This window comes from Hyla sarda, chromosome 6 (assembly GCF_029499605.1).
Source record: "Hyla sarda isolate aHylSar1 chromosome 6, aHylSar1.hap1, whole genome shotgun sequence".
Lineage (NCBI taxonomy): Eukaryota > Metazoa > Chordata > Amphibia > Anura > Hylidae > Hyla > Hyla sarda.
Window position 1 is genome coordinate 250,275,092 of NC_079194.1, and position 25,691 is coordinate 250,300,782.

Consider the following 25,691-nt stretch of genomic DNA (forward strand, 5'->3'; position numbering starts at 1 on the left):
ACTCAGCAATGACTTGAGTGGAGCAAGAATGACCTACTATATAAAGAAGTTTGTATCGTATCAATGCACAGAACAGACGGATGAATCCTTTTATATTGGGACCGAAACAGATGCTGAGTAACTTATTACATCTCATTATGGTCATTTTGGTTGATTGAAATACCAGTCTAAGGCCCCTTAGATACGGGCCGCACAATCGTGCTGGATCACTGTAGACAGGAGGGATGTATGGTGGATAATGATTTTTTTGGCTGCCAAAAGATTTAAGCAGGCAACACACAAGCCTTTGCTTGCTGGTCAGCTGATCACTAGCCCTTTTACGCTGCATTCACATGTCATTTATGCAGTTCCCGTATAGAGCCATATTGCAAACCCTACGTATAGACATTTAATAGAAAACTGTATGTATAGACTTTTCATGGAGAACCGTATGCCAACCGTAGCATCCGGTTGTGCACATCTTGCATCATTTTAGGTTTTATCCCGTACACAAGACCATAGTCTACTATGGTTTTATGTCCGGGTGAAAAACTGGATACAACCCGTATAAGTTTTTTTTAAATGGGGACTATGGGAACCGTACATGCGTACGGTATCATCCAATTTGCACAATACGGTTTTGCAGTTTGCACATGCGCAGTGCGCGGCAAAAGTTCTTCCCACAAATGGAACAAGAAGAACACTGTTTAAGTACAAACATAAAACCGTATCAGTTTTGTTTATCAAAATTAAACCATATGCAACCGGACATCAGTCTTCAAACCATATACGGTTTAAAACCGAACAGAGGTATATACGGTTCGGTCTTGAGACATTTTTTTTTTTTTACTAAAACCTGATACGAGAACCATATTGCAAAAACGGGTTAATTATCAGGAACAAGCATCCCTAGGAACACTTTTTACGGGTCAGTGAATAAGGGTTTTATCAGTATATCAATACAGCTACTGGAGTCTATGGGGGAGATTTATCAAAACCTGTCCAGAGGAAAAGTTGCTGAGTTGCCCATAGCAACCAATCAGATCGCTTCATTCATGTTTCAGAGGCCCTTTTCAAAAATGAAAGAAGCGATCTGATTTGGTTGCTATGGGCAACTCAGCAACTTTTCCTCTGGACAGGTTTTGATAAATCTCCCCCCATTATGTGTTAAAAATAGTAACGTCATAATCTTTTATAGAAGTTACATTTTTAGACCGACACTGTATTTACCCAGACCTACGTTTTTGTCTCTAGCATCCAAATGCAGCGCCCACGAATACAAGCATATCATCACCAAGGATAACTGTTCCAGTGAAGTGCCACTGACCAAATGTCAGGGACTCTGCGAATCCGAATCATGGTAAGAACCAACCAAGGAAAGCAATAGCAACCATTAATATAGAAAGATGTGTATTTTTCTTCCCCTCAATACATATTAGAGATGAGCGAACTTACAGTAAATTCGATTCGTCACGAACTTCTCGGCTCGGCAGTTGCTGACTTTTTCTGCATAAATTAGTTCAGCTTTCAGGTGCTCCGATGGGCTGGAAAAGGTGGATACACCTAGGAGACTCTTTCCTAGGACTGTATCCACCTTTTCCAGCCCACCGGAGCACCGGAAAGCTGAACTAATTTATGCAGGATAAGTCATCAACTGCCGAGCCGAGAAGTTTGTGACGAATCGAATTTACTGTAAGTTCGCTCATCTCTACATATGTTCGGAGGAGATAAATTGTTAAACAGTATAAAACAGACATATGTATGTGTGTCAAAGCGTCTTTTCCACAGTACTTTGAATACAAAAACTGCCGTCTATAGATAGAATGTCTTCATTGGTATAAATCTACCCCTTTGTCATATACACCAGACACGTGGCCTATGTTTGTCATATCTCAATGGCAAGTTGCCCTGGTGCCCCACATAATAATCACCACGGAGCCATCTGCACTAGTCATCTGTAGGTCTCATACCCTAGCCCAGGGATTCCCAACCAGGGTGCCTCCAGCCTTCGGCTGTCCGTGCATGCTGGGAGTTGTAGTTTTGCAACAGCTGGAGGCACCCTGGTTGGGAAACACTGCCCTAGCCTGATGGCTGCTTACCTCTTTATGGCAAGTTGAATAAAAGGCAGTATAATCTGGTCATGGACCCCAAGCAGAGTTCTCACCAAAAATCCAATGTAATAATGTACGTTCATATGCTCAAAAAAGCCTTGGGTGTTATCAAACAAAAAACTTTTGTGGAAACAATTAGAGAGTGTATTTTAAAAGGAATTTAAAGGGGTACTCCAGTGGAAAACTTTTTTTTTTTTAATTAACTGGTGCCAGAAAGTTAAACAGATTTGTAAATTAGTTCTCTTAAAAAAATAAATAAATAAATAAAAAAAAATATCATATGCTATGAGGATTTTCTCCTGCTCTGGACAGTTCCTGATACGGCATCAGGTGTCAGCAGAGAGCACTGTGGAGAAGACAAAAAAGAAATTTAAAAAGAAAAATAATTTCTTCTGTATCATACAGCTGCTAAAAAGAACTGGAAGGGTAAAGATTTTTTTTAATAGAAGTAATTTACAAATCTGTAACTTTCTGGCACCAGTTGATTTAAAAAATAAATAAATGTTTGTCACCGGAGTACCCCTTTAAGGTTTCTTGCCTTTGGGATAGACTTATACACTGTGTGGATATATTTTGTAGCAAAGTACAGATATACAGAATTCCTAGATCAGAGTTTCCCAACCAGGGTGCCTCCAGCTGTTGCAAAACTACAACTCCCAGCATGCCCGGACAGCCCTTGGCTGTCCGGGCATGCTGGGAGTTGTAGTTTTGCAACAGCTGGAGGCACCCTGGTTGGGAAACATCGGCCTACATATATACAGTTCTACTATGCCCATTGCTTGTGATCTTACTGTCTCTTAGGTACGATGACGGCTTCGAGTCAGTTGAAGGCAGATGCAGCTGCTGTATGCCAGTGAGAAGTTCCATTATTGTAAAGTCTGTAGAGCTTTACTGTCCTCAAACTAAGTCTCATATCACGATCAAAATCAGAATCTTCACAGAATGTGTCTGTAACTACCAGCCCTGCATCGGCCCGGATCAGCCACAATCCTGAGGCAACCATTAGTTGTGACGGCATAATCTGGTAGAGGTCTCTCAATGGATTGCAATGCAGAATAAATTCTTTGTCATTTTATCTAATAAATATTACTTTATGTGGAATGTATCATCTTTGTGATGCCTATACACACACACACACGTGGATCTCCTACATGTTCAGTAGAGAACTATGTTTGTCTTTCCAGTGTTATGATGTTGTAGACAATGCACTTGTGGGTACAGTTACGGGTAGGGTCACACATGCCATATTTAGCTGCAGCTTATTTTCCTGCCTATTAAAGTCAATAAGTAGCAAAATCAGCTGCACAACACGTGACCCTACTCCATAAAGGGTTAATCACTAAGCCCTAGTGATCAGCTGCTAACTCCGGGAAAACCACATATAACATAATAGCTATTAAAATGTCAATGCATGTAAATACAAGGATGGGCTGGGTCCACCGGAACGGGAGCTGCTCTTCTAGCCTTCTGCTATGGCTCAAAGGAATAGGCATTTCTAGTATAGGAACCCCTTCTTTACATGCTAATTGGGCATATGGACAGTGGATGTATTCTGTGTGACATCTTTAAAGGATTACTCCGCTTTAAAGAGTTACACCAAATGCTGGGTGCGGGCTTGTGTTCACACCCACCCCCTCAAGACTTCCCTTCCCCTCAATGAAAGTCTATCGGAAAGGGGCGCGACGGCCGTCACGCCTCCTCCCATAGACTTGCATTGAGGGGGTGGGACGTGGCGTCACGGGCAGGGTTTGACGGCACGAGGAGGCAGGCGTGAACACGGAAGCCCGCACCCAGCGTTCGGAACTCAATGTTCCGGACACTGGGGAGCGGAGTAACCCTTTAAAGGAGTACTCTGAAGCAAACTTTTCTTATTCAATTGTAAAGACAGCAATAAGTTATATAACAACCTCCATTACCTCCGTTGTCTTACTTCCACTCATCCCCGACTTTTCCAAAATCCAGGCTGCTAGTCACAGTTCTGAATTTCGTACCCCGTGCATGCTGAAGGCCGCGGCCATCTTGGTAACGAAACGTCACCTTGTTCAGGATCCTCCCCGCTCTATGCCGACCCCCTAGCCACGACAAGATCACTCCCACCATTTACATATTCATAAAATCTTCGTTTGCACAGCAGTCATTCCCTGGACTGTGCAAACGCCTCACAATGCCTCTAGCCTATCAGCACGAGCCGGTGCACAAATCCTTTCCCATGACCGGACATGTGATCTCTTTAGGCCAATTATATCCCTGATAGTTACACTGCTGTAACTACCAGGGATATTCTCAAAAGTTTTACATAGCGGGCAAGCTCCTGCGCCAGACACGCCTGCGCACATACACATTCGGTCATTTTTGATAACTGTAGTCCAATGATATCCCTGATAGTTACGCTGGTGTAACTACCAGGAATATTCTAGTAACAAGTTAGTAATCTTCATATTGTAGCCGGGGAATGGAGGGGGAGACAGATGATTGGGGGGGGGGGGGGGTTTAGGGGCATGGGCGGCGTTACTATTGAAATTATTAGGGAGGGGAGAGCAGGAGGGAGGAGAGTGGTTGAGGAGAACAGAGGCACGGAGCAGCATGGGGATGATTATTTTTACATCATCTTCCACACCACCATAACCAGGAAGTGCCATGAAATACGGAGCGCCACGCCGGGAGAAAGGCTGGACTGATTGGAGCAAAAAAGTACATGGCCAGAGAAGTACAGCCATGGGGGATATTTTGGGGGGTATACATTTTTTAATCCGAATACTCCTTTAATGACAACACTTGAAGCAAAATAATAGGTCATCTCTAAATGTATCACATGACTTAAATGTGTTGTATGAGATTAGCAAAAAAGGAGAGGCCCCACTTGGGCCATGGACTAGGTCTGGTATTGCAGGTAAGCGAAATTCACTTGTCCTGTAGCTACAGTACAATAACAAACAACCTACAGAACAAGTGTAAAAAAACAAGTACCTCCTACTTAAAAAAAAAAATCTCCCTCACAGTCAGTATTGAACCTATTAAAACAGTAAGAGAACAGAGAACATGTGGTGATTGTATCCCAGGAGCTACATGCGATACAGCTAAGTACCTACAGGCTGGATGACGTCATGATGTAGTCACCTACCCTGTACTGTATTCCCACACAATATAAAGTACAATAAATACACAATGTGTAAGTAATATTTATTTTCACTGAGATGATAAGGACCTGGCAGTAAGGGAAGATCACAAAGACAAGGATTTGGGGGCCAGCATGATTTGGGTTTAAAACTGCTCAGAGAGCAGGTCACATAACCTCTGGGAAACGTCTTCTTTACTTGTGCGGATGGTGAGCCGGTACATCTGCGTGAGACAGAAAACACATCTGGTTTATAAGAATTCTTTGTGGTTTCAAGCAAGACTGAACATGGAACGGAAAAAGGGCAAACAAATTAAGACTAATAGCATCTACTAAAAATTAGATTAAAATATATATTTTTGATATATTATAGATTAATATATGCAGAATAACTTTCCGATTGCATGTTATTAAAAAAATATGCTTCTTTCTATTGAGAGGGGTGGAAAACTTTTTTCAACTGATGCGTGAAAGTTAAACAGATTTGTATATTTTGAAAGAACTCCGTCCGGCACCAAGGTATGGGGTAAAAAAGGCTTGTCTTTATTTATTCCACTGCAGGATAAATACAGATCAAGATACAGACATCTTGATCTGTATGTATCCTGCAGTGGAATAAATAAAGACAAGCCTTTTTTTTACCCCATTCCTTGGTGCCGGACGGAGTCCTTTCTAGCATAAGGAGTTGCCGGCAGTCCGCAGCACAGGTGTGAGAGGTGTCCGGCGCTGGTGAGAGCGGTATCCATATTCCTTAGATTTGTATATTACTTCTATAAAAAAAAAAAAAAATCAAATGGACAGATAGAAGTTTTCCACCAGAGTACCCCTTTAATTTTCCACTTTGATGTCATTATGCCCTGATAGGACAATCTCTTTAACCCCTTAAGGACCAGGCCATTTTACACTTTAAGGACCAGAGCATTTTTTTGCAATTCTGACCACTGTCACTTTAAATATTAATAACTCTGGAATGCTTTTACATATCATTCTGATTCCGAGATAGTTTTTTCGTGACATATTCTACTTTAACATAGTGGTAACATAGTGGTAACATTTTATGGTAACTTGCATCCTTTCTTGGTGAAAAATCCCCAAATTTGATGAAAAAAATGAAAATTTTGCATTTTTCTAACTTTGAAGCTCTCTGCTTGTAAGGAAAATGGATATTCCAAATAAATTTTTATTTGGTTCACATATACAATATGTCTACTTTATGTTTGCATCATAAAATGTATGAGTTTTTACTTTTGGAAGACACCAGAGGGCTTCAAAGTTCAGCAGCAATTTTTACATTTTTCACAAAATTTTCAAACTCACTATTTTTCAGGGACCAGTTCAGGTTTGAAGTGGATTTGAAGGGTCTTCATCTTAGAAATACCCCACAAATGACCCCATTATAAAAACTGCACCCCCCAAAGTATTCAAAATGACATTCAGTAAGTGTTTTAACCCTTTAGGTGTTTCACAGGAATAGCAGCAAAGTGAAGGAGAAAACTCAAAATCTTCATTTCTTACACTCGCATGTTCTTGTAGACCCAATTTTTGATTTTTTACAAGAGTTAAATAGGAGAAAATTTTTACTTTTATTTAAAACCCAATTTCTCTCGAGTAAGGACATACCTCATATGTCTATGTTAATTGTTCGGCGGGCGGAGTACAGGGCTCAGAAGGGAAGGAGCGACAAATGGTTTTTGGGGGGCATGTCACCTTTATGAAGCCCCTATGGTGTCAGAACAGCAAAAAAAAAAAAAACACATGGCATACCATTTTGGAAACTAGACCCCTCGGGGAACGTAACAAGGGGTAAAGTGAACCTTAATACCCTACAGGTGATTCACGACTTTTGAAAATGTAAAAAAAAACAAAAACATTTTTTTACCTAAAATGCTTGGTTTACCCAACATTTTAAATTTTTAAAAAGGGTAATAGCAGAAAATACCCCCCAAAATTTGTAACAATTTCTCCCGAGTACGGAAATACCCCATATGTGGCCCTCAACTGTTGCCTTGAAATACGACAGGGCTCCAAAGCGAGAGAGCGCCATGCACATTTGAGGCCTAAATTAGGGATTTGCATAGGGGTGGACATAGGGGTATTCTACGCCAGTGATTCCCAAACAGGGTGCCTCCAGCTGTTGTAAAACACCCAGCTTGCCTGGACAGTCAGTGGCTGTCTGACAATACTGGGAGTAGTTTTGCAACAGCTGGAGGCTCCGTTTTGGAAACAGTGGCATACCAGACGTTTTTCATTTTTATTGGGGAGGGGGGCTGAGTAGGGGAATGTGTATATGTAGTGTTTTTTACTTTTTATTTTATTTTGTGTTAGTGTAGTGCAGTGTTTTTAGGGTACAGTCGCACGGGCGGGGGTTCACAGTAGTTTCTCGCTGGCAGTTTGAGCTGCGGCAGAAAATTTGCCGGAGCTCAAACTTGCAGCCGGATACTTACTGTAACCCTCCGCCCATGTGAGTGTACCCTGTACGTTCACATTGGGGGGGGGGGGGAAATACCTCCAGCTGTTGCAAAACTACAACTCCCAGCATGTACGGTCTATCTATAACTGGAGGCACACTGGTTGTGAAACACCGAGTTTGGTAACAAACTCAGTGTTTTGCAACCAGTGTGCCTTCAGCTGTTGCAAAAGCTACAACCCCCAGCATGTACGGACAGTGGAAGGGCATGCTGGGACTTGTAGTTCTGCAACAGCTGGAGACACACTGGTTTGCTACTTAACTCAGTGTTTCACAACCAGTGTGCCTTCACCTGTTGCAAAACTACAACTCTCAGCAGTCACCGACAGCCAACGGGCATGCTGGGAGTTGTAGTTATGCAACCAGCAGATGCACCACTACAACTCCCAGCATGCACTTTAGCTGATTGAGCAAGCTGGGAGTTGTAGTTATACAACAGCTTAAGGTACACTTTTCCATAGAAAAAATGTGTCTCCGGCTGTTGCAAAACTATAAGTCCCAGCATGCCCATAAGGGAACGCTGGGAGTTGTGGTGGTCTGCCTCCTGCTTTTGCATAACTACAGCTCCCAGCATGCCCTTTTTGCATGCTGGGAGCTGTTGCTAAGCAACAGCAGGAGGCTGTCACTCATCTCCAACTGCTGATCCACACCGCCGCTGCAGGTCAGTCCCTCGCCGCTCCTGGGGCCCCGATCCCAACAGGGACGCCGGGGATCGGGGCCCCCAGCTCCCGGGGTCCTCTTCACGCACCTGCTCACGTCCTCCGGAAGAGGGGCGGAGCGGGTTGCGGGAGTGACACCCGCAGCAGGTGCCCCGATTGGTCGGATGGTAAACCGGCCGACAAATCAGGGCGATCGTGAGGTGGCAGCAGTGCCACCTCACCCCTGCTGGCTACGGCTGTTCGGGGCCATCAGAGACTGCCCCGATCAGCCAGTAATTCCGGGTCACTGGAGATCCGATTGACCCGGAATGCGCCGCAGATCGCTGGGCTGAATTGTTCAGCGATCTGCGGCCATCGCCAATATGGGGTGTCATCATGACCCCGCTGGGTGATATGCCGCGATGCCTGCTGATCGATATCAGCAGGTATCGGGCACCGGCTCACCTCCGGCTAGCGGCGGGGGGCCGGGAATGGACAGGACGTAAGGACTCAGAAACGGGGGCGTATGAGTATCTTTCATCAAAAAAAAGTTTGATATATTATAGATTAACGTATGCAGAATAACTTTACAATTGCATGTTTTCAAAAAAATATGCTTCTTTCTATTTAATTTTTCCACTTCCAAAACATGACCACTAGAGGTCTCCCTACCAGTCCTGGCCGCAAGCCCTTTTTATAGATTTCAGACTCCTGGCTGAGATTTAGGACTCCAGCAGGATACAGACAAGCTCAGCTGGCAGCTCTGAATCTTCTCCTCCCTCTTTACAAGTGCATGTGAAGAGAGAAGAAAAAGATTTGAGCTCAGAGAGTAAAATGAATGAGGGCATGCAGTAAGGCAGAGTCAGGAGTGTGCCCTGCTGTGCTATGAGCACAGTGCAGGCTCCTGCCTGTCTAATTGACAGGCAGGGAGCAGTGCTGAGCTTGTCTGTGTCCCGGCTGCAGTCTGAGGTATACGAGTCCAGCACGAGTCTGAAATCTATAAAAAGGGCTTGTGGCCAGGAATCGTAGGGAGACCTCTAGTGGTCATTTTTTTCAAAGTGGAAATTTAAATAGAAAGAAGCATATTTTTTAATAACATGCAATTGTAAAGTTATTATGCATACATTAATATATATATATATATATATATATATATATATATATATATATATAAAAACTCAACGTGTGTATGTATGTTACTTATTTCTCAACATACATAGGATAGGTGGTTTAACCCTTACTCACCCCCATTTGCCAGGGGCAGGGTTTATGTTTAAAGTCCCATGCAAGTCAATGGGAAATATATGTTACTGTATAACTTCCAAATGGCTGGAGATATTATGATAATACTTGGTCACATGTTACTTATATGTCCACTTAAAACATAGGATAGTTAATTTAACCCTTAACTACCCCCATTTGTGAGTGTCAGGGTTTTTGTTTAAAGTCTCGTGCAAATCAATGGAAAATGTATGTTCCCACATAAGTTCCATACGACTGGAGATATTTCAATACCTGGTACACATATTACAGGTCGGGATAGGAGGTCTCGGGATATGACAACAATATATGAGGACGGGATATGAAGTCAAAAGCTTCCTCCTTTGTTTATTTTCCTCCTCAATAAGGATTAGGAAGGAAAAACCGGGCAACGCCGGGTACTCAGCTAGTCTATAATATATCAAACGTTTTTTCATGAAAGGTACCCTTTAAAGAGATTGTGCTATTAGGACAACCCTTCTTCATATGCTCTATCAGGGCATAATGACATCAAAGGAGCCCCCATCCACTATTAGCCAGAGCCACCATAGTGTGACAAACTCCAGGGGACAGCACACTATTCTGCACTACTTTTTTGCACTGAATGTCCACTATCTTCCCCCAGAAAGAGAGATTCACAAACAATAACCGTGCTACCCAACTGAATACCAAGGGTTCTGCATTTAGAAAAGGGTTTATCCTAATAGATCAATCCCTGTTTAAAAAGCCTGCACCACAGGAGTTACACAGATTGAAATTGTGTCAATGCTATACAAATATTGCATACCTGCGCCTGTATATTTGGTTCAAGGCGTAGCAGACATCCCACTTGTCGAGATTTTGCCTGAATAATTCCAGCTGCCACGAAATTGGACGGGTTTGGGTCAACATTTTCTAAGAGGGCAGGCCCAAATCCAATAAGCTAGAAAAAACAAAATGGAAAAAAAGTTGCAAATAAGACAATGCAATTTTTTCCTTTGTGTGTAAATATGTAGAATAAAAGACAGTAATTTGTTTGTAATAGTTTGATACAACTATTACAAAAAGGAACAGTATACAGAGTTGTAAAAGGTTCCGGGTATAGACTGTGATCAAAAGCTAAACAGTGACCTCTGCAGGATCTGTGAGGATGCTACAACATTTGCAGACTACTTTGAAAAAGGCCAGCTTTACTCCTTGAGGACGACTTCTTAGCACATATACTTCAGAGTTAAAGGGGTACTCCGCCCATAGACATCTTATCCCCTATCCAAAGGATAGGGGATAAGATGTCAGATCGCCGCGGTGCCGCTGCTGGGGATCCCCGGGATCCCCGCTGCGGCACTACGCCATCATTACAGCACAGAGCGAGTTCGCTCTGCACGTAATGACGCGCAATACAGGGGCTGGAGCATCGTTACGTCACGGCTCCGCCCCTCGTGACGGCCCGCCCCTTTCAATACAAGTCTATGGGAGGGGGCGCGGCGGTCGTCACGCCCCCTGCCATAGACTTGCATTAAGGGGACGGGCCGTGATGTCACGAGGGGTGGAGCCATGACGTCACGCGGCTCCGTCCCCTGTATCGCCCGTCATTACGCACAGAGCGAACTTGCTCTGTGCTGTAATGATAGCGCAGTGCCGCAGCGGGGATCCTGGCGCTCCTCAGCAGCGGCACCGCGGCGATCTGACATCTTAATCCCTATCCTTTGGATAGGGGATAAGATCTCTAGGGGCGGAGTACCCCTTTAAGCTTTACTGTAAGGCATGGTTTCCCAACCAGGGTGCCTCCAGCTGTTGCAAAACTACAACTCAAAGCAATGCTGGGAGTTGTAGTTTTGCAACAGCTGTAGGCACCCTGGTTGGGAAACACTGCTGTAAGTTAATGTTGAACTCCTTAAAAGCCTTGAAACATGACTAGAGTATTAGCCAAACTGGAATCTTTTCCAAACAAAGGACGCTTCTGCAGAAAGCTGTTTAGAGGTTCTAGCTCCTTGTCAGTACAGAGCAGGTGCTGGTTGGCTGGGTAAGAGCTTCTCTGAATACATTTTTCCCCAGGAAGCATTGTCTGGCCTATAAGACTCCCTACACCAGCTTGCGAGACATTATGCCTTCTCAGTTATACACAGGCATTAAATCCTAAAATATTTTATACATCAATTTAATAAAAAGTAACAGCAATTGCAACATTTATAATATGGTGGCTATATGTCTTAAAGGGGTACTCCAGTGGAAAAAAGGAGATTTTTTTATGCTTACCGTAAAATCTCTTTCTCGAAGGATCCATTGGGGGACACAGACCATGGGTGTATGCTGCTGTCACTAGGAGACTTGACACTATGGCAACAAGAAAAGTCGGCTCCTCCCAGCAGGATATACCCACCCACAGGCACCTGAGGTAATCAGTTTTAATCCCAGAGCAATAGGAGAAGACAGACAGGTCAAGAGAAAACCACAAACTGTGCGAGCAATCAGAAGAAAAGGCAACTGAACACACACCGGACAGATAACTGAAATAGGAACACCAGAAAAAAGGGTGGGAGCTGTGTCCCCCAATGGAACCTTCGAGAAAGAGATTTTACAGTAAGCATAAAAAAATCTCCTTTTCTCTATCAGCTCAATTGGGGGACACAGACCATGGGTGGGTAAGGAATCAGACAGGTGGACGGTGGGACCACCACCGTCTGCAACATCTTACAGCCCAGAGTAGCATCAACTGATGCGAAGGTATAAATCTGGTAGTACCTTGAGAAAGAGTGCAAAGACGACCACGCCGACGCCTTACAGAACTGAAAGGCCAAAGCCACGTGGCGGAGGGAGCAGGATCCCCTGAAAAACTAGTGGAATGAGCCAACACCCTGAAGGTTGTCTTGTCGAACGACCACAACAGGTTGTGGAACAAACGCTTCCAGGGATGAGAAGGGGCCGGACAAAAGGACGGTAGGACGATGTTCTCATTGAGATTATAAAAAAGCCAAAACCATATCCGGTACGAAGGACGGACCTGGACGGAAAACAAAACAACTTGTCCTGGTATGCAACCAGGAAGTAAGAATGGCAGGAGAGAGCTGCCAGCTCTGACACCCTCCTAACAGAGGGAAGAGCAATAAGGAACGCCACCTTCCTGGGAAGGAGGCGAAGAGAAATGTCCCTGAGAGGTTCAGAAGAGGGGCCTTGCAGGGCATCTAAGACCAAGTGCAAGTCCCAAGGGAAAAAGGGGACTGATAAGGGAGGTGAAAGCCAACCACGACCGGAGAAAAAGGCTGAGTGTCACACCAACAGAAATAAGACCGCCAGCTATGGTGGTAAATCTTTGCAGAGGAAGGCTTGTGAGCCCTCAGCATGGTGCAAACCACGGGTCCTCAGAACCGCTGTCTCAACTGCGACCCTTCAGACCGAGGAAGGCCTACGGGTGCCTGATGGGCCCACAAAACGTCCAGAACGGATAGCCGACCTCTGGGAGGGACAGGTCCGGAAGGAGGGAGCCCTCTTCCCGTGAAGGCGCGGGTACCCTTTGGTGGCACCAAAGGTCTGCAGAACCCGAAGGAGGACTTACGACTGAAAGCGGTTCGGTGAGCCTTATCCAGAGGTAATAAAGAACTCTTTTCTGCCCGTTTCCTCACTTCCTGAAGGCGGCGACCATATTCCAGGCTTTAAGCCACATGGAGGGACGGTGGCTACCAGGTAGCTTGTGGCAAAGGCAGCACAGTGGCTGCGCATGAAAGCAGAAAATCTCCAGCTGCTGAGCATCGGAGAGCTAGAGTAAATAAATCCTCCAGAGGGATCTTGGAGACTACCCTGGCAGAGAAGGGAGACCATACAGAAAGGGCCCTTGAAACCCAGGCCGAAGCAAAAGCAGGAAGATCCTGCTGTCTCAAAGGCAAAGTTTGCCAAAGTCTCCACCTTCATGTCCGCTGGATCCTTGAAGGCAGCCGCATCAGCCAACGGCCAGGTAGGCGCCTTAGAGAGGCGGGAGACCGGCAGATCCATAGTTGGAGAGGAGGTCCACCAAGCAATGAGGTCCTTGGCGAAGGGATACCGCGCTTTATCCTTCTTCGTTTCCTGAAAGTTCTTGTAAGGGTTCCTCCAGGTGGATACCAGCAGGGCGTAAAATTCAGCGTGAGAGCTGAAGGTCTTGGGTGCCGGTCGGGCACGAAAAAAGGAGACTTCTGGAGCCACGTCCGAAGTTCCTGGGTCCTTTAGATGGAAGGTGTCTCCTATGGCCGAACCAATGAGTACACCACATCAGGCATCCGTGCGTTCGAGTCGGAGGCTGAATCAGAAACCTCATCCACAAGTTCCCCAGGTGAATGGGAACGAGGTGAGGCAGCCCTGAAAGAGGTCAGGCACGATGAGAGGAAACTTCTGGACCACGTCCGAAATTCCTGGGTCCTTTAGCTGGAAGGTGTCTCTTATGGCCGAAACCAATGAGTACACCACATCAGGCATATCCGTGTAGTCCTTTGAGTCAGAGACCGAATCAGAAACCTCATCCACAAGTTCTCCGGGTGAATGGGAACGAGGTGAGGCAGCCTTGGAGGTTGGGCACCATGAAAGGAAACTTCTGGAGCTACGTCTGACGTTCCTGGGACCTCTAGATGGAAGGTGTCTCTTATGACCGAGACCAATGAGTGCACCATGTCAGACATATCCGATCGGTCCTCTGAGTCAGATGCCAAATCGGAAACTTCATCCGCAAGTTCTCCAGGAGAATGGGAACGTGTTGAGACTGTCCTGGATGAGGGAGAGGCTGACCTGGTACGCAGTTCTGGAGAGCCAGAGCGGCGACCCTGGAAGCGACCTCTGGAGGAGAGATGCCTGCTACCTGCTGGAGCAGCGGGGCGATGCATGCGAGGGGAGCGCTCATGCCAGCCAGAAGACCCGGGGGATGACCCCGATGAAACACCACTATTATGCTTGCGAGAGCAATCAGCATAGGTTGAAGGAGAACGGGTCCCTCTGGAGGGCCGGTGTAGGGAGGGCCTCTCCAAGGCATTCACTACAGAACGGGAGACCTGAGCCAAGTCGGATATCGACTAGGAGAGGGACAGCCAAACTCACAGGGTCTGGAAGGACATCCAGAACAGAAATGACAGGGGAGTCTGGGGGAGCAGTCGTGCAGGCAGAACAAGCGAGTTCAGCAGAACCAGACATTTTAGTGTTACAGCCCTTACGGGTGTAATAAGTAACCAGGGTCCCAGTTATCTGTTTAGATGGAGGAACAGGTCTGGGCTCGGACATAGTAAAAAAAGAAATGATCTCAGTCAAGGCTATATCCCCAACAGGGCAGCTGCCGAGAGGTGAACTCTGGCAAGCAAGCTGAATATGCCGGACCCGAGTAGCAGGGGGCCGGGCTAGATCAAGGGCACAGCTGATTGGCCCTGATAACCCCACTCAGCGCGCGCACAGCGCTGATAGAGTGTGAGTTTTCATGCTGGAGAAGCACTGTGAGGCGGGTGGGCGGAGCTACGCCGCACGGGGCCTGAGAAGAAACACATGTGGCATTAGTAATGGCACCCGCTCCCGGCCCCGAGTATATGAGATAGACGGGGGAAGGAGGCGGGCGGAAATAACGCCGGCAGCCCACAGCTGACAGGGGGCAGAGCGCTAGAGGTGGCCGCTTGCCCGAAGTGAAAGTGCCGTCGCAGCTGAAGCCGGCAGCTGAAAGGACAGAATCTCTGCCCCGAATGCAGGGAGAACGTCCCCACAGTAAAAAGACCACTGCATGCCCCCATCTTACTAATAAAAGACCCCCTGTAGCCTATGGTCAGAAGAACTTACCTCATGAAGTCTTCCTTTGAAGTCTTCAGCCAGCATTTGTCACCTGCATCATGCCGGGCTACCATGTGCGAGCGGGGCGAGCAGGAAGGTAGGGGGGACCCGGACCCATGGGGTACAACCCCCGGCGCTGACCATTGGCGAGAGGGGGTTAACTGTACATAAACGCGGTGTCTGTGCCCCCTCAATCACATTGGGGAAACAGTGAGCCGCAGTTCCTGAGTCCCCACCTGAAAACAGGAAAGAAAACGGAATAAAACACTAACATGTCTCCTAATCCTAGGAAAATAATAAAACATAAGACCTGGTCTGGGGAGAACTCCAGACCATGTCCCCCTCCTTAGATACTAAGCTAAAAACGGGTTACCTCAGGTGCCTGTGGGCGGGTATATCCTGCTGGGAGGAGCCGACTTTTCTTGTTGCCATAGTGTCAAGCCTCCAAGTGACAGCAGCATACACCCATGGTCTGTGTCCCCCAATGGAGCCGATAGAGAAAAAAAATATTTTTGAATCAACTGGTGCCAAAAAGTTAAATAGATTTTTAAATTACTTCTACTAAAAAATCTTAATGCTTCCAGTACTTATAAGCTGCTGAATATTAAAGAATAAATTCTTTTCTTTTAGGAATACAGTGCTCTCTTACTGACATCTCTGCCCATTTTAGGAACTGTCCAGAGCAGCATATGTTTGCTATAGGGATTTTCTCCTACTCTGGACAGTTCTTAAAATGGACAGAGATGTCAGCAGAGAGCACTGTGCTTATGAAGTCAGCAGAGAGCTCTGTGTTCCAAAAAGAAAAAAATGTCCTCTGTAGTATTCAGCAGCTAATACGACAGTGGTCCCTCAACATACGATGGTAATTCGTTCCAAATGAACCATCGTTAGTTGAAACCATCGTATGTTGAGTGATCCGAGCAATGAAAAGAATAGGAACTTATACTCACCTGTCCCCGCCGCTCCGGACCGTCACTGCTGCCCTGGATGTCGGCCTCCATCGCTGTCCCCGCAGACCCGGGGTGTCCCCACCACTCTGGACAGTCTCTGCTGCCTGGGATCGTCGCTCTTCATCGCCGTAATCACGTCGCTGCGCACGCCGCTCCTATTGGATGACGGGACGACGTGCGCGGCGATGTGATGACGACGAAGGAGAGCGTCGGCGATGCAGGGGATCCTGAAGAGGATGGTCTGGAGCGCCGGGGACAGGTAGGAGACAGTCACCGGAGCACACGGGGCACCTTAAACGGCTATCCGGCGGCAGCTGAAGCAGTCTGCGCTGCCGGATAGCCATTTATGCGATGGCCCCGACATACAAAAGCATTGTATGTTGATGCTGCCTTCAACATGCGATGGCCTCTGAGAGGCCATCGTATGTCGAAATTATCGTATGTCGGGGCCATCGTAGGTCGGGGGGTCATTGTACTGGAAGGAATAAGATTTTTTAATAGAAGTAATTTACAAATCTGTTTAACTTTCTGGCACCAGTTGATATAAAAAAAATAAGGTTTTACACAGGAGTAGCCCTTTAATATGCTATTTTAACTTCCTGTAGAGCTACTGCAAACTTATTTGGTGACATTCTTAAAAAAAAACTATGAAATATAATCTATGTACTTTCTTCTGTTAACCAACCTTTGCTTTTATGATCTCTGGATCCATTGGATTTTTTGCCTTGAAAATATTCTGGACCTCCTGGTTAGGGCTGTTAATAAAACAAGAAAAATTGCTAACTATGGCAACAGATCTTTCTTCAGAATATGGGTGAAGAGTTTGGTTAACGGCAAAGACCGAATAGATAAAAATTCCAGGGGTCGTGGTTTTCCTGATGAATTACCTGCTGAGCTGCTTCCAGCGCTGGAAGAAGTCTTGGGCTTCCATTTCAGTGGGTTGAAAGAACTTGTTGAGGGTTATGGGAAGCTTGACTGAGAAATTCTGGAAAGCGCCTCCATATCTAAAATATAATATATCATAGCAAAATACAGGTAAATGGATACATGGAGAGGAGCGCACAATTCTACATTGACACCAAAAAGCTACAGGTTAAGTCAAGAGGAATTTAAAAAGTACCTGTCACCAAATAAACTGTTCTAAACTAACTGAGGCTATGTTCCCTAACACTCCTCCCACCCTTAAAAAGGGTTTTCAGAGGTTTAAAAAGCTCTGTATATTACCTTTATTATTGCTCAGATCTCCCAGAAGGAAAAAGTGGGCGTTTACCAGCAGGCATGACATCACTGAAGCCTGCTGGGGGACCACTTCTGCCCCCACATGTTTGCAGTGCTGTGATGAATGGAAGATCTCAGGCTCTATGCATGTTTCAGTAAGGCTCTTTGCAGCGGTCAATCAAGATCAGTACAGAGAAGCACTTCCTGAGTTTGGTCTCCTGCCAGGCCGGGAGGAGACCAAACTCGCTGTATTAATTGTTGCAGGAAACCGAACAGAGCCACCTAGTGGCTGTTTTTCTATTACATTGTCGATAATTTTAAAAAGCAAGTGAATGGGAAAGTGTCTGCTAATTACACAAGGAACACTATATTAAAAGTTTTATTTAGTGACAGGTACTCTTTAAAGGGGTACTTTGGCCCTGAGACATCTTATCCCCTATCCAAAGGATAGGGGATAAGATGTCTCACCGCAGGGGTCCTGCCGCTGGTGACCACCACAATCTTGTACTCTCCACCCACCTGTTTGAGCTGCACGCCGCGGTGCATGCTCACAAACAGCCGGACCACGGGGCCGGAGTATCGAGACATCACGAGTCCGCCCCCGTGTGACGTCACCCCTGCTATGCATGTCTATGGGAGGGGGCGTTACGGCCCATAGACTTGCATAGTGGAAGGTGACGTCACGATACTCCGGCCCCGTGGTCGCCACCCGGCTGCTTGTGAGCTGGCACCGCGGTGTGCAGCTCAAACAGGTGGGTGGCAAATACAAGATTGCGGGGGTCCCCAGCGGCGAGACATCTTATCCCCTATGCTTTGGATAGGGGATCAGATGTCTCAGGGCCGGAGTACCCCTTTAAGATTACAAAATAGTGCATTTGTTTTGTGGAAAAAACATGTGTTCTTTTCTAGTACCACCCTTGCATTTTCAGTTTCCTTAAAGTAAATTTTTTTTTTTTTTTTACACTACCAGATTATGACACATGCTGTTTTCAGCTCATCTGTTTGTCTACTGGCGGAAGAATTCTTTGTTATATTTTCTGCACCCGATTATACAAGCAGCCATATTGTCTGAGCTTCTGCTCTGTTTACAGCATTTAGAGATATGCTATACAGCAGCCCCATGGACACAGCAAACAACAAACACTAAGGCCACGTTCACATCATTATTTGCCCACACATTCCTCATATACGTCAGCATCAAGTCAAAATAGGATGAGGACTTATAAATGAACATATTGGGGACATTTATCATGGTGCTTACCTTTTTTTGTGTAAAAATGTCCCTAACAAAGTCAAATCAAGTTGTATACATGATCACACACACACAATGATAAATCCCCCCCCCCCCTCCCCCTCCCATTGACTTCAGTGGCCTGAATGCTATTGACAACGCTCTGGTCATTTTACAAAGGTATGCAAGTTTTGACCATAAGGCAGCAGACCACGTCTGAGAGTCTATGATCAAACACAAAGGTTTGGAGACTGGGCTAAACATAGTCCCTAGCTGACTGGATTTTGGCAATTAAAGTCAAGGGAGCCTGTGTTTTTATGTCCACATATGAGTTAGCATACCATTTTGACAGGATGCCGACGTATATGAGAAACGTGTCGGAAACTAGTGATGTAAGTGTGGCCTTGCTGTCATGTTTTGTCCACAGATTTTTGCTTATCGAGTCCTAAAAATTGCCCCTTGAAAAGGTCAATTTTGCTCCTAGCTACCAATCAGATTCCTGCTTTCTTTTCCCAGAGCAGGCGTGAACAATGAGTGATGTCACTGGGTGCTATGGGAACGTTGTTAAAGTGCTTTTCATGCATTAAGTCCATCATACTGTACTTTCTGGGAGGTTTACTTGGACATGACATAAACAGTAGTGAAGAATTACACTATATAACAGCAGCACTCACCTGAACTGGATGCTCAGAACAGGGACTTCTATGAATTCTTGCACACACTCTATATTGATGACTTGCTGTAACTGGGCCCCGCCATCTATAGTGGCCTCCACAGGCTTGGACTGGAGATTCAGACATAGATATAGTTGTCAAAGAAAAAAGAAACATCACACAGTAGTATGTGGGATTATCCCAAACAGTCTACGGTCCATTCACAAGGACCGGACCTGATGCAGATTGGAGGCTGTGTTCAACTATTTATATGGATTTAACAGCATCAAAAAGTGTGAATGTTCCCTAGAAGTAAATCGGTCTTTGTTGCCCATAACAACCAATCACAGCTGATCTTTCATATCTTAACAAGCTTTTGCTGAAATGAACGGTGAGCTGTGATTGGTTGCCATAAGCATCAGTCTTACAATAAGACACTTTTTAATTATCTGCCAATTGGTAATCCACTACTCTGTTCACTCACTGGAAGTTACATAGTGGAACTTATGACAATTAACTGGTTTCCAGCGGAAGACTGAACACGAGCAGCGCCGTTTGCCAATGGGATGGAATTTATGTCCGTGTAAGATTGCTGCAGATATTAGCGCCAATTCTGGTCCATTCTGAACGGATCCACTGAGAAAATTCCTCGCTGAATTTCCTCAGTGTGAACATACTATTAAAAATCCCTATAGATGAAGGTAACACCGGGAACAATAAAGCAAAATAGCTCGGCACTGCTTACTTCTGCATACGCCAAAAAGGATACCTTAGAAGAGTGCGGTAGGACACTGTCTTTTGAGGATCAGTGGTGCTCAGACGTCATGCAGCAGTCATTAACTCATATGGCAAAGGTGAAAGAAAAAACGTTGTCGACTCACCAATTCTTTCTTGGGCTTTATTACAAATACTCACAAATTACAAACATGTAATGGGATGGACGGGTCCAGGGGGGGGGGGGGGGGGGGGGGTACAGTAGGCAACAGCGGCCGTTGTTTCGCACCACACCAGTGCAAAACAACGGCCGCTGTTGCCTACTGTACCCCCCCCCTGGACCCGTCCATCCCGTTACACGTTTGTAATATGTGAGTATTTGTAATGAAACCCAAGAAAGAAGAAATGGTGAGTCGCCAACGTTTTTTCTTTCACCTTTGCCATATGAGTTAATACCGGGAACAGTCTATACTTCAACACTTCAACTCAAACTTGGTGTCGAACAGGAGCAGCCAACAAAATCCTTTCGGCGGTGCTACTCGGCAGGTACAGAGGGTTCAGAGACATACAGACAGGAACGGGTGACAGCTGGTGAGACGCTCCTGCCTGTATGTCTCTCTGCACCCAGTTAAGCAGTTTACCACTGTAACCAAGATAGATTAAAGCTATATATTAACTGACACCTGTATGGTGAGTGCACCGTCTTTCTTCTGTACATAAACCCTTAAAAATTACTCCCCTTTTTCTCCATACTAGTTGGTTGATATTATCTTTACTATTGGATCCGCTATACAGGTGAAACACGAAAAATTTGAATATTGTGCAAAGTTCATTTCTTTCAGTAATGCAACTTAAAAGGTAAACTAATATATGAGAGAGACTCATTACATGCAAAGCAAGATAGATCAAGCCATGATTTGTCATAATTGTGATGATTATGACTTACAGCTCATGGAAACCCCAAATCCACAATATGTTATATGATTTGGGAGCCATGTCATCTGCTGGTGTTGGTCCACTGTGCTTTATTAATTCCAGGGTCAACGCATCCGTCTACCAGAAGATTTCGGAGCACTTCATGCTTCCTTTCTTTTTAAGTTGCATTAATGAAATACAATAAACTTTTGCACAATATTCAAATTTTTTCGATTTTCACCTGTAAAACACTTGAGAAATAAATCAGATCTGCTTCTAAAATCACGGTCAGTTATTCATTCACATTATAGATCTGCTGTATGTGCCAGGAAAGCCCCCAGTGCCCTTATAGGTGTCAGGAGGTTTATGTCAGAGAAACATAGTAAACCAGTGATGTACCATGCATGCTCCCTGTAAATACGCCCTTCTACCACACACTAACATTGTAAATTACTTAAAAAGGATATTGGCCTTCAGCTCCTCAGAACAAACTAGTGTCGGAGTGAAGTTCTGAAACTGACTGGACAGCTTGTTGCCATAGAAGATAAACATACGACCTATGGAATGTAAGAGAAGAATTAGGAGACATGGGTTAATATATCAAGTATTAAAATTCTGTTCATCTACTGATTGTTTCCCCATAATGTACAGCCCCTTCCAGAATGAGGTAGCATTACATGAAAAGATGGCATTAATAATCTGACTACAAAACTATGCTGTGTCAGCAATATCCAACGTATACTAGTAGGCTGTGCTTTACATACAGAATACAGACCTGTTTAATCCTTGCCACATCCTCCCTTCCAGGCTTTATCTGACTGCAGCAATGGCGTGCCAATATAACCATGTAACTGTGCAGCCAATCACAGGCCTCAGTGGTACAAGACACAGGACCATTAAAGGGGTACTGCGCCCCTGGACATCTTATCCCCTATCCAAAGGATAGGAGATAAGATGTCTGATCGCGGGGGGGGGGGACCTGCCACTGGGAACCCCCGAAATCTCTCCTGCAGCACCCCCTGCAATCTGGTGCACATGGCAAAGTTTGCACCGTGCACAAGATGATGGGGGGTGCTGCAGGAGAGATTGTGGGGGTCCCCAGCGATCAGACATCTTATTCCCTATTCTTTGGATAGGGGATAAGATGTCTAGAGGCAGAGTACCCCATTAAGATCAGCATCAGGCTGCAGTGGTGATGTGGGTCTATCAGCACGCCATCGCTTTAGTCCAGTAAAAAAAAAACAACAACAAGGAGGACCAGAGCAGCAGAATATAAGAATGGATTGCTTACCAAGATTTTGACGAAATTCTGATTTTAAGCCAATCTGTAGCAGTTGATTCTCAAAAAGGACGCCATTATTTTTGCAGATGAACCTTAAGTAAATAAATAAAATAATTAGATCTTTTACAAAGGAAAGTTGCGAAGCGTCAGTTGAATGCTAAAGATGATGAGGAGGTAAACCAGGCTAAATTTACTAAAGTGTCATTTGGATAGGGCCTAAACTCCACTAAATCCTAAGGAACTTTCTTTATACCGTTCTACTCCAGCAGACAAGTCACACCTCTATACATAGGACTACAAGTATGACCGCACCATCACACAGACACATCCTGTATTGCCCAATGGGACTGAAGACTAAGGGATCTACATGCAGGGTCCCGTTTGTCCGTGTTGACCCAAACCATACTTTAGTAAATCCGCTCCAGAAGGACATTACAGTAGATCAAGGGAAAGGCAATGGCTACTTTGATCTCTTTAGAGAGGTGAAAGTAAAGCATATACAAGAGAACATTGTGAATCCAGCAGAGAATGGGGGGGTAGAGTCATCCCAATTTTTTCCTTGACCGGTAAAGATCTCAGAAAGAAAAACATATGGTTAAAGCAAGACCAATACTTAAATGCATGCAAAAATTATCAGGTGGTCCGGGGGGAATGTGTGGCGCCCGATGTACAGGGTTTGTTACATGGTTAGATGAAATACTGTTGCATGTAACAGTTGCCTGGTTAAAGCAGCAGGGACTTTAATCTGGTCTAAATAACTTGTATGAAGACGTAATTCTATAAAACCATCCACACTATTCCTGTTTTATTCCTGTGTAGATACAGATTTGTACAGGAAAGGGCACCATTAAAACTGTGTCAAAGCATCAGCTACACATATTGGGGGAGATCTTATCAAATCCTGTGCAGAGGAAAAGTTGACCAGTTGCCCAATCAGATCGATTCTTTCATTTTGAAAAAGGACGCTGAAAAATGATTGGTTGCTATGGGCAGCTGTCATCTTTTCCTTCACATGGATTTTGATGAATCTCCCCCATTATGTATTTCCTACTATTCTTACCCTAAGACATCACCAATGACTACAAGCAAGTGAACCCAGAGCTAAGCATGGGAGGTCACTGGGGCCTTCTAGTGTAAACACATGAACCACTCCTTGGGGTTGTATTCCCATCTGGATATTTTTGGTATATCGACAGGATAAAGCCATACATGACTGAAATGTATGGGTCCCAGAGGTGTCACTGGCATTTATCGCGAGATCGAGATAATTTATGGTAAGAAATTACTTTATTGCAATTCATTCTTTATAACAAACTAGAGTTAAATGGGCACTCTCATTAAAACTAATTTCTGCTATTGCACTCCTTATGGTAAATAAAAAATATTTCTAATATACTTTGATTTAAAAAAAATTACCGTATTCATCGGCGTATAAAACGCATTTTTTAGGCTAAATTTTTTAGCCTAAAGTCTATCTGCTTGTTATACGGCGATAAGCCGCTGCAGTTCAATGATTTAAAGCGGGCGCTTTAAATCAATGAACTGCAGCGGCTTTTGCAGGTGCAGTCGCTGCCGGCTTCTCTGCCCCTGCCTGTCCTGGGATCCAGAGACTGCCGGCGCCGCTGCCCCGTTGCCTCCCCATCCCCGGTTGTATAATTACCTGTTGCCGGGGTCGGGTCCGTGCTGCTTCTGGCCTCCGTTGTGGCATCCCCTGTGTCGTTGCTATGCGTTGCGCGGTGCAATGACGAGTGACATCACGTTGAAGACGTCACTAGTCATTGCGTCTCGCAGCGCATAGCAAGGGGACGCCACACCGGAGGCCAGAAGCAGCGCAACAGGTAATTATACAACCGGGGATGGGGGAGGAAACGGGGCAGCCTCTTCTCTCCCCCTGGCTATCGGCGCCGCTGCCCCATTGCCGGCGCCGCTTCTCTCCCCCTGGCTATTGGCATCGGCAATGGGGCAGTGGCGCCGATAGCCAGGAGGAGAGAAGGGGCAGCGGCGCCGACAGCCAGGAGGGGAGAAGCGGCGGCAGCAGGGCTCTAGACCCCAGGAAAGGCAGGGGGAGAGCAGCGGGCAGCGACAGCCTCTATCCTCCTGCCTTTCCTGGGGGCTTCTGTGGGGTCAGAAACAGTGTATCGGGGTATACACATACACACGCACCAAGGTTATTTGGGTAAAAAACTTTTTTTTACCCAAATATGCTTGGAAAAATGAGGGTGCGTGTTATAGGCCGGTGCGTGGTAAGCTTTCTATGTTTTATTTGTGCTTAAAGCTCAAGAGCACATTTTCTCCCATCTCATACACAGACTTTGGACCTAAGTCCAAACACAGGAAGTGCCGCCTGGAGTGCTGAGGGGGGCGTGTCCAGCCAAATCCAATCATAGTTCCTCTCACACTTAACTGCCATATGCTGTTGGCTGGACACACGTCCTCAGCACTCCAGGCTGGGTATAAGAGGGTGGAAAATGTTCTTGAGCTTTTTTAAGCACAAATAAAACATAGAAAACAAAAAAAAATTAAAATTAAACAAAGTATATTAGAAATATTTTTTATTTACCATAAGGATTGCAATAGCAAAAATTAGTTTTAATGAGAGTGCCCATTTAACGTAGCATTCTGGGATTTTTTATTTGATTTTCTAGAGGATAGGCTATTAGAAAATAATGTAGAGTTTCTTGTGCATGCCTTTTGATTTATCTATTTTGGTTTACAAATGCACAATGATGTGGGTTGTGAAATGCAGCCAACATTCCCCATAAATCCTCTGACTTTGGTGTTTGATCCGGGTTCACGTTCCCCGCCTCCACACCTGCACACCCTGCTTTGTTATGTTGGCATCTAATAAAGATTCGTTGGATGGTGAGTGCAATCCTGTTTTCTTTTCACCTTTGGATATTTCCTGTTATGAATGTATGCACCACCTCTACCCACGATATACCCGAGGTTCTCCACGCTCACCACTATCAGTTAGCTACCGAGTCCTAGTCCTTAAGTGGTGGACCATTAGTTTCTACCCATTTATTGTAACATATATATATATATATATATATATATATATATATATATATATATATATATATATATATATATATATATATATATATATATATATATAGGTAAAAGGTATAGTGGAGAGCAGCACTCCTTATCTTTAGGTGCTGGTGCAGGCAGCCGAATAAACCTCGGTCACAGGTCTCAAGGTAGAGGCAGAAAAAAATGGTTGCAGCACTCAAATATAGTGAAAAAAGTAGTGGTAGCTTTAATCCATCAAAAGTTACAGATGCAACGTTTCTGCTGCCAGTGCAGCCTTTTTCAAGCATGAAAAAGGCTGCACTGGCAGCAGAAACGTTGCATCTGTAACTTTTGATGGATTAAAGCTACCACTACTTTTTTCACTATATTTGAGT

The 25,691-nt window shown here is 45.0% G+C and overlaps 2 protein-coding genes across 3 annotated transcripts in view; one reads left to right on the forward strand and one right to left on the reverse strand.

Annotated features, from left to right (window-relative positions):
- Positions 1-3,185, forward strand: part of MUC6 (mucin 6, oligomeric mucus/gel-forming) — a 201,357-nt gene extending 198,172 nt beyond the window's left edge. Inside the window, exons 37-38 of the mRNA XM_056526906.1 lie at positions 1,234-1,339; positions 2,892-3,185. Of these exons, the coding sequence (XP_056382881.1) occupies positions 1,234-1,339; positions 2,892-3,084 (299 nt within the window). The 3' untranslated portion in view covers positions 3,085-3,185. The remainder of the gene's footprint in view (positions 1-1,233; positions 1,340-2,891) is intronic.
- Positions 3,186-5,251: 2,066 nt separating this feature from the next.
- Positions 5,252-25,691, reverse strand: part of AP2A2 (adaptor related protein complex 2 subunit alpha 2) — a 97,410-nt gene continuing 76,970 nt past the window's right edge. For both annotated transcript variants that reach the window (XM_056526908.1, XM_056526909.1), the window contains 7 exons: positions 22,291-22,373; positions 21,467-21,556; positions 19,392-19,515; positions 17,156-17,272; positions 16,954-17,023; positions 10,358-10,492; positions 5,252-5,429 (listed from right to left, as the gene is read on the reverse strand). In XM_056526908.1, coding sequence (XP_056382883.1) covers positions 5,352-5,429; positions 10,358-10,492; positions 16,954-17,023; positions 17,156-17,272; positions 19,392-19,515; positions 21,467-21,556; positions 22,291-22,373 — 697 coding nt within the window. In that variant the 3' untranslated portion in view covers positions 5,252-5,351. The remainder of the gene's footprint in view (positions 5,430-10,357; positions 10,493-16,953; positions 17,024-17,155; positions 17,273-19,391; positions 19,516-21,466; positions 21,557-22,290; positions 22,374-25,691) is intronic.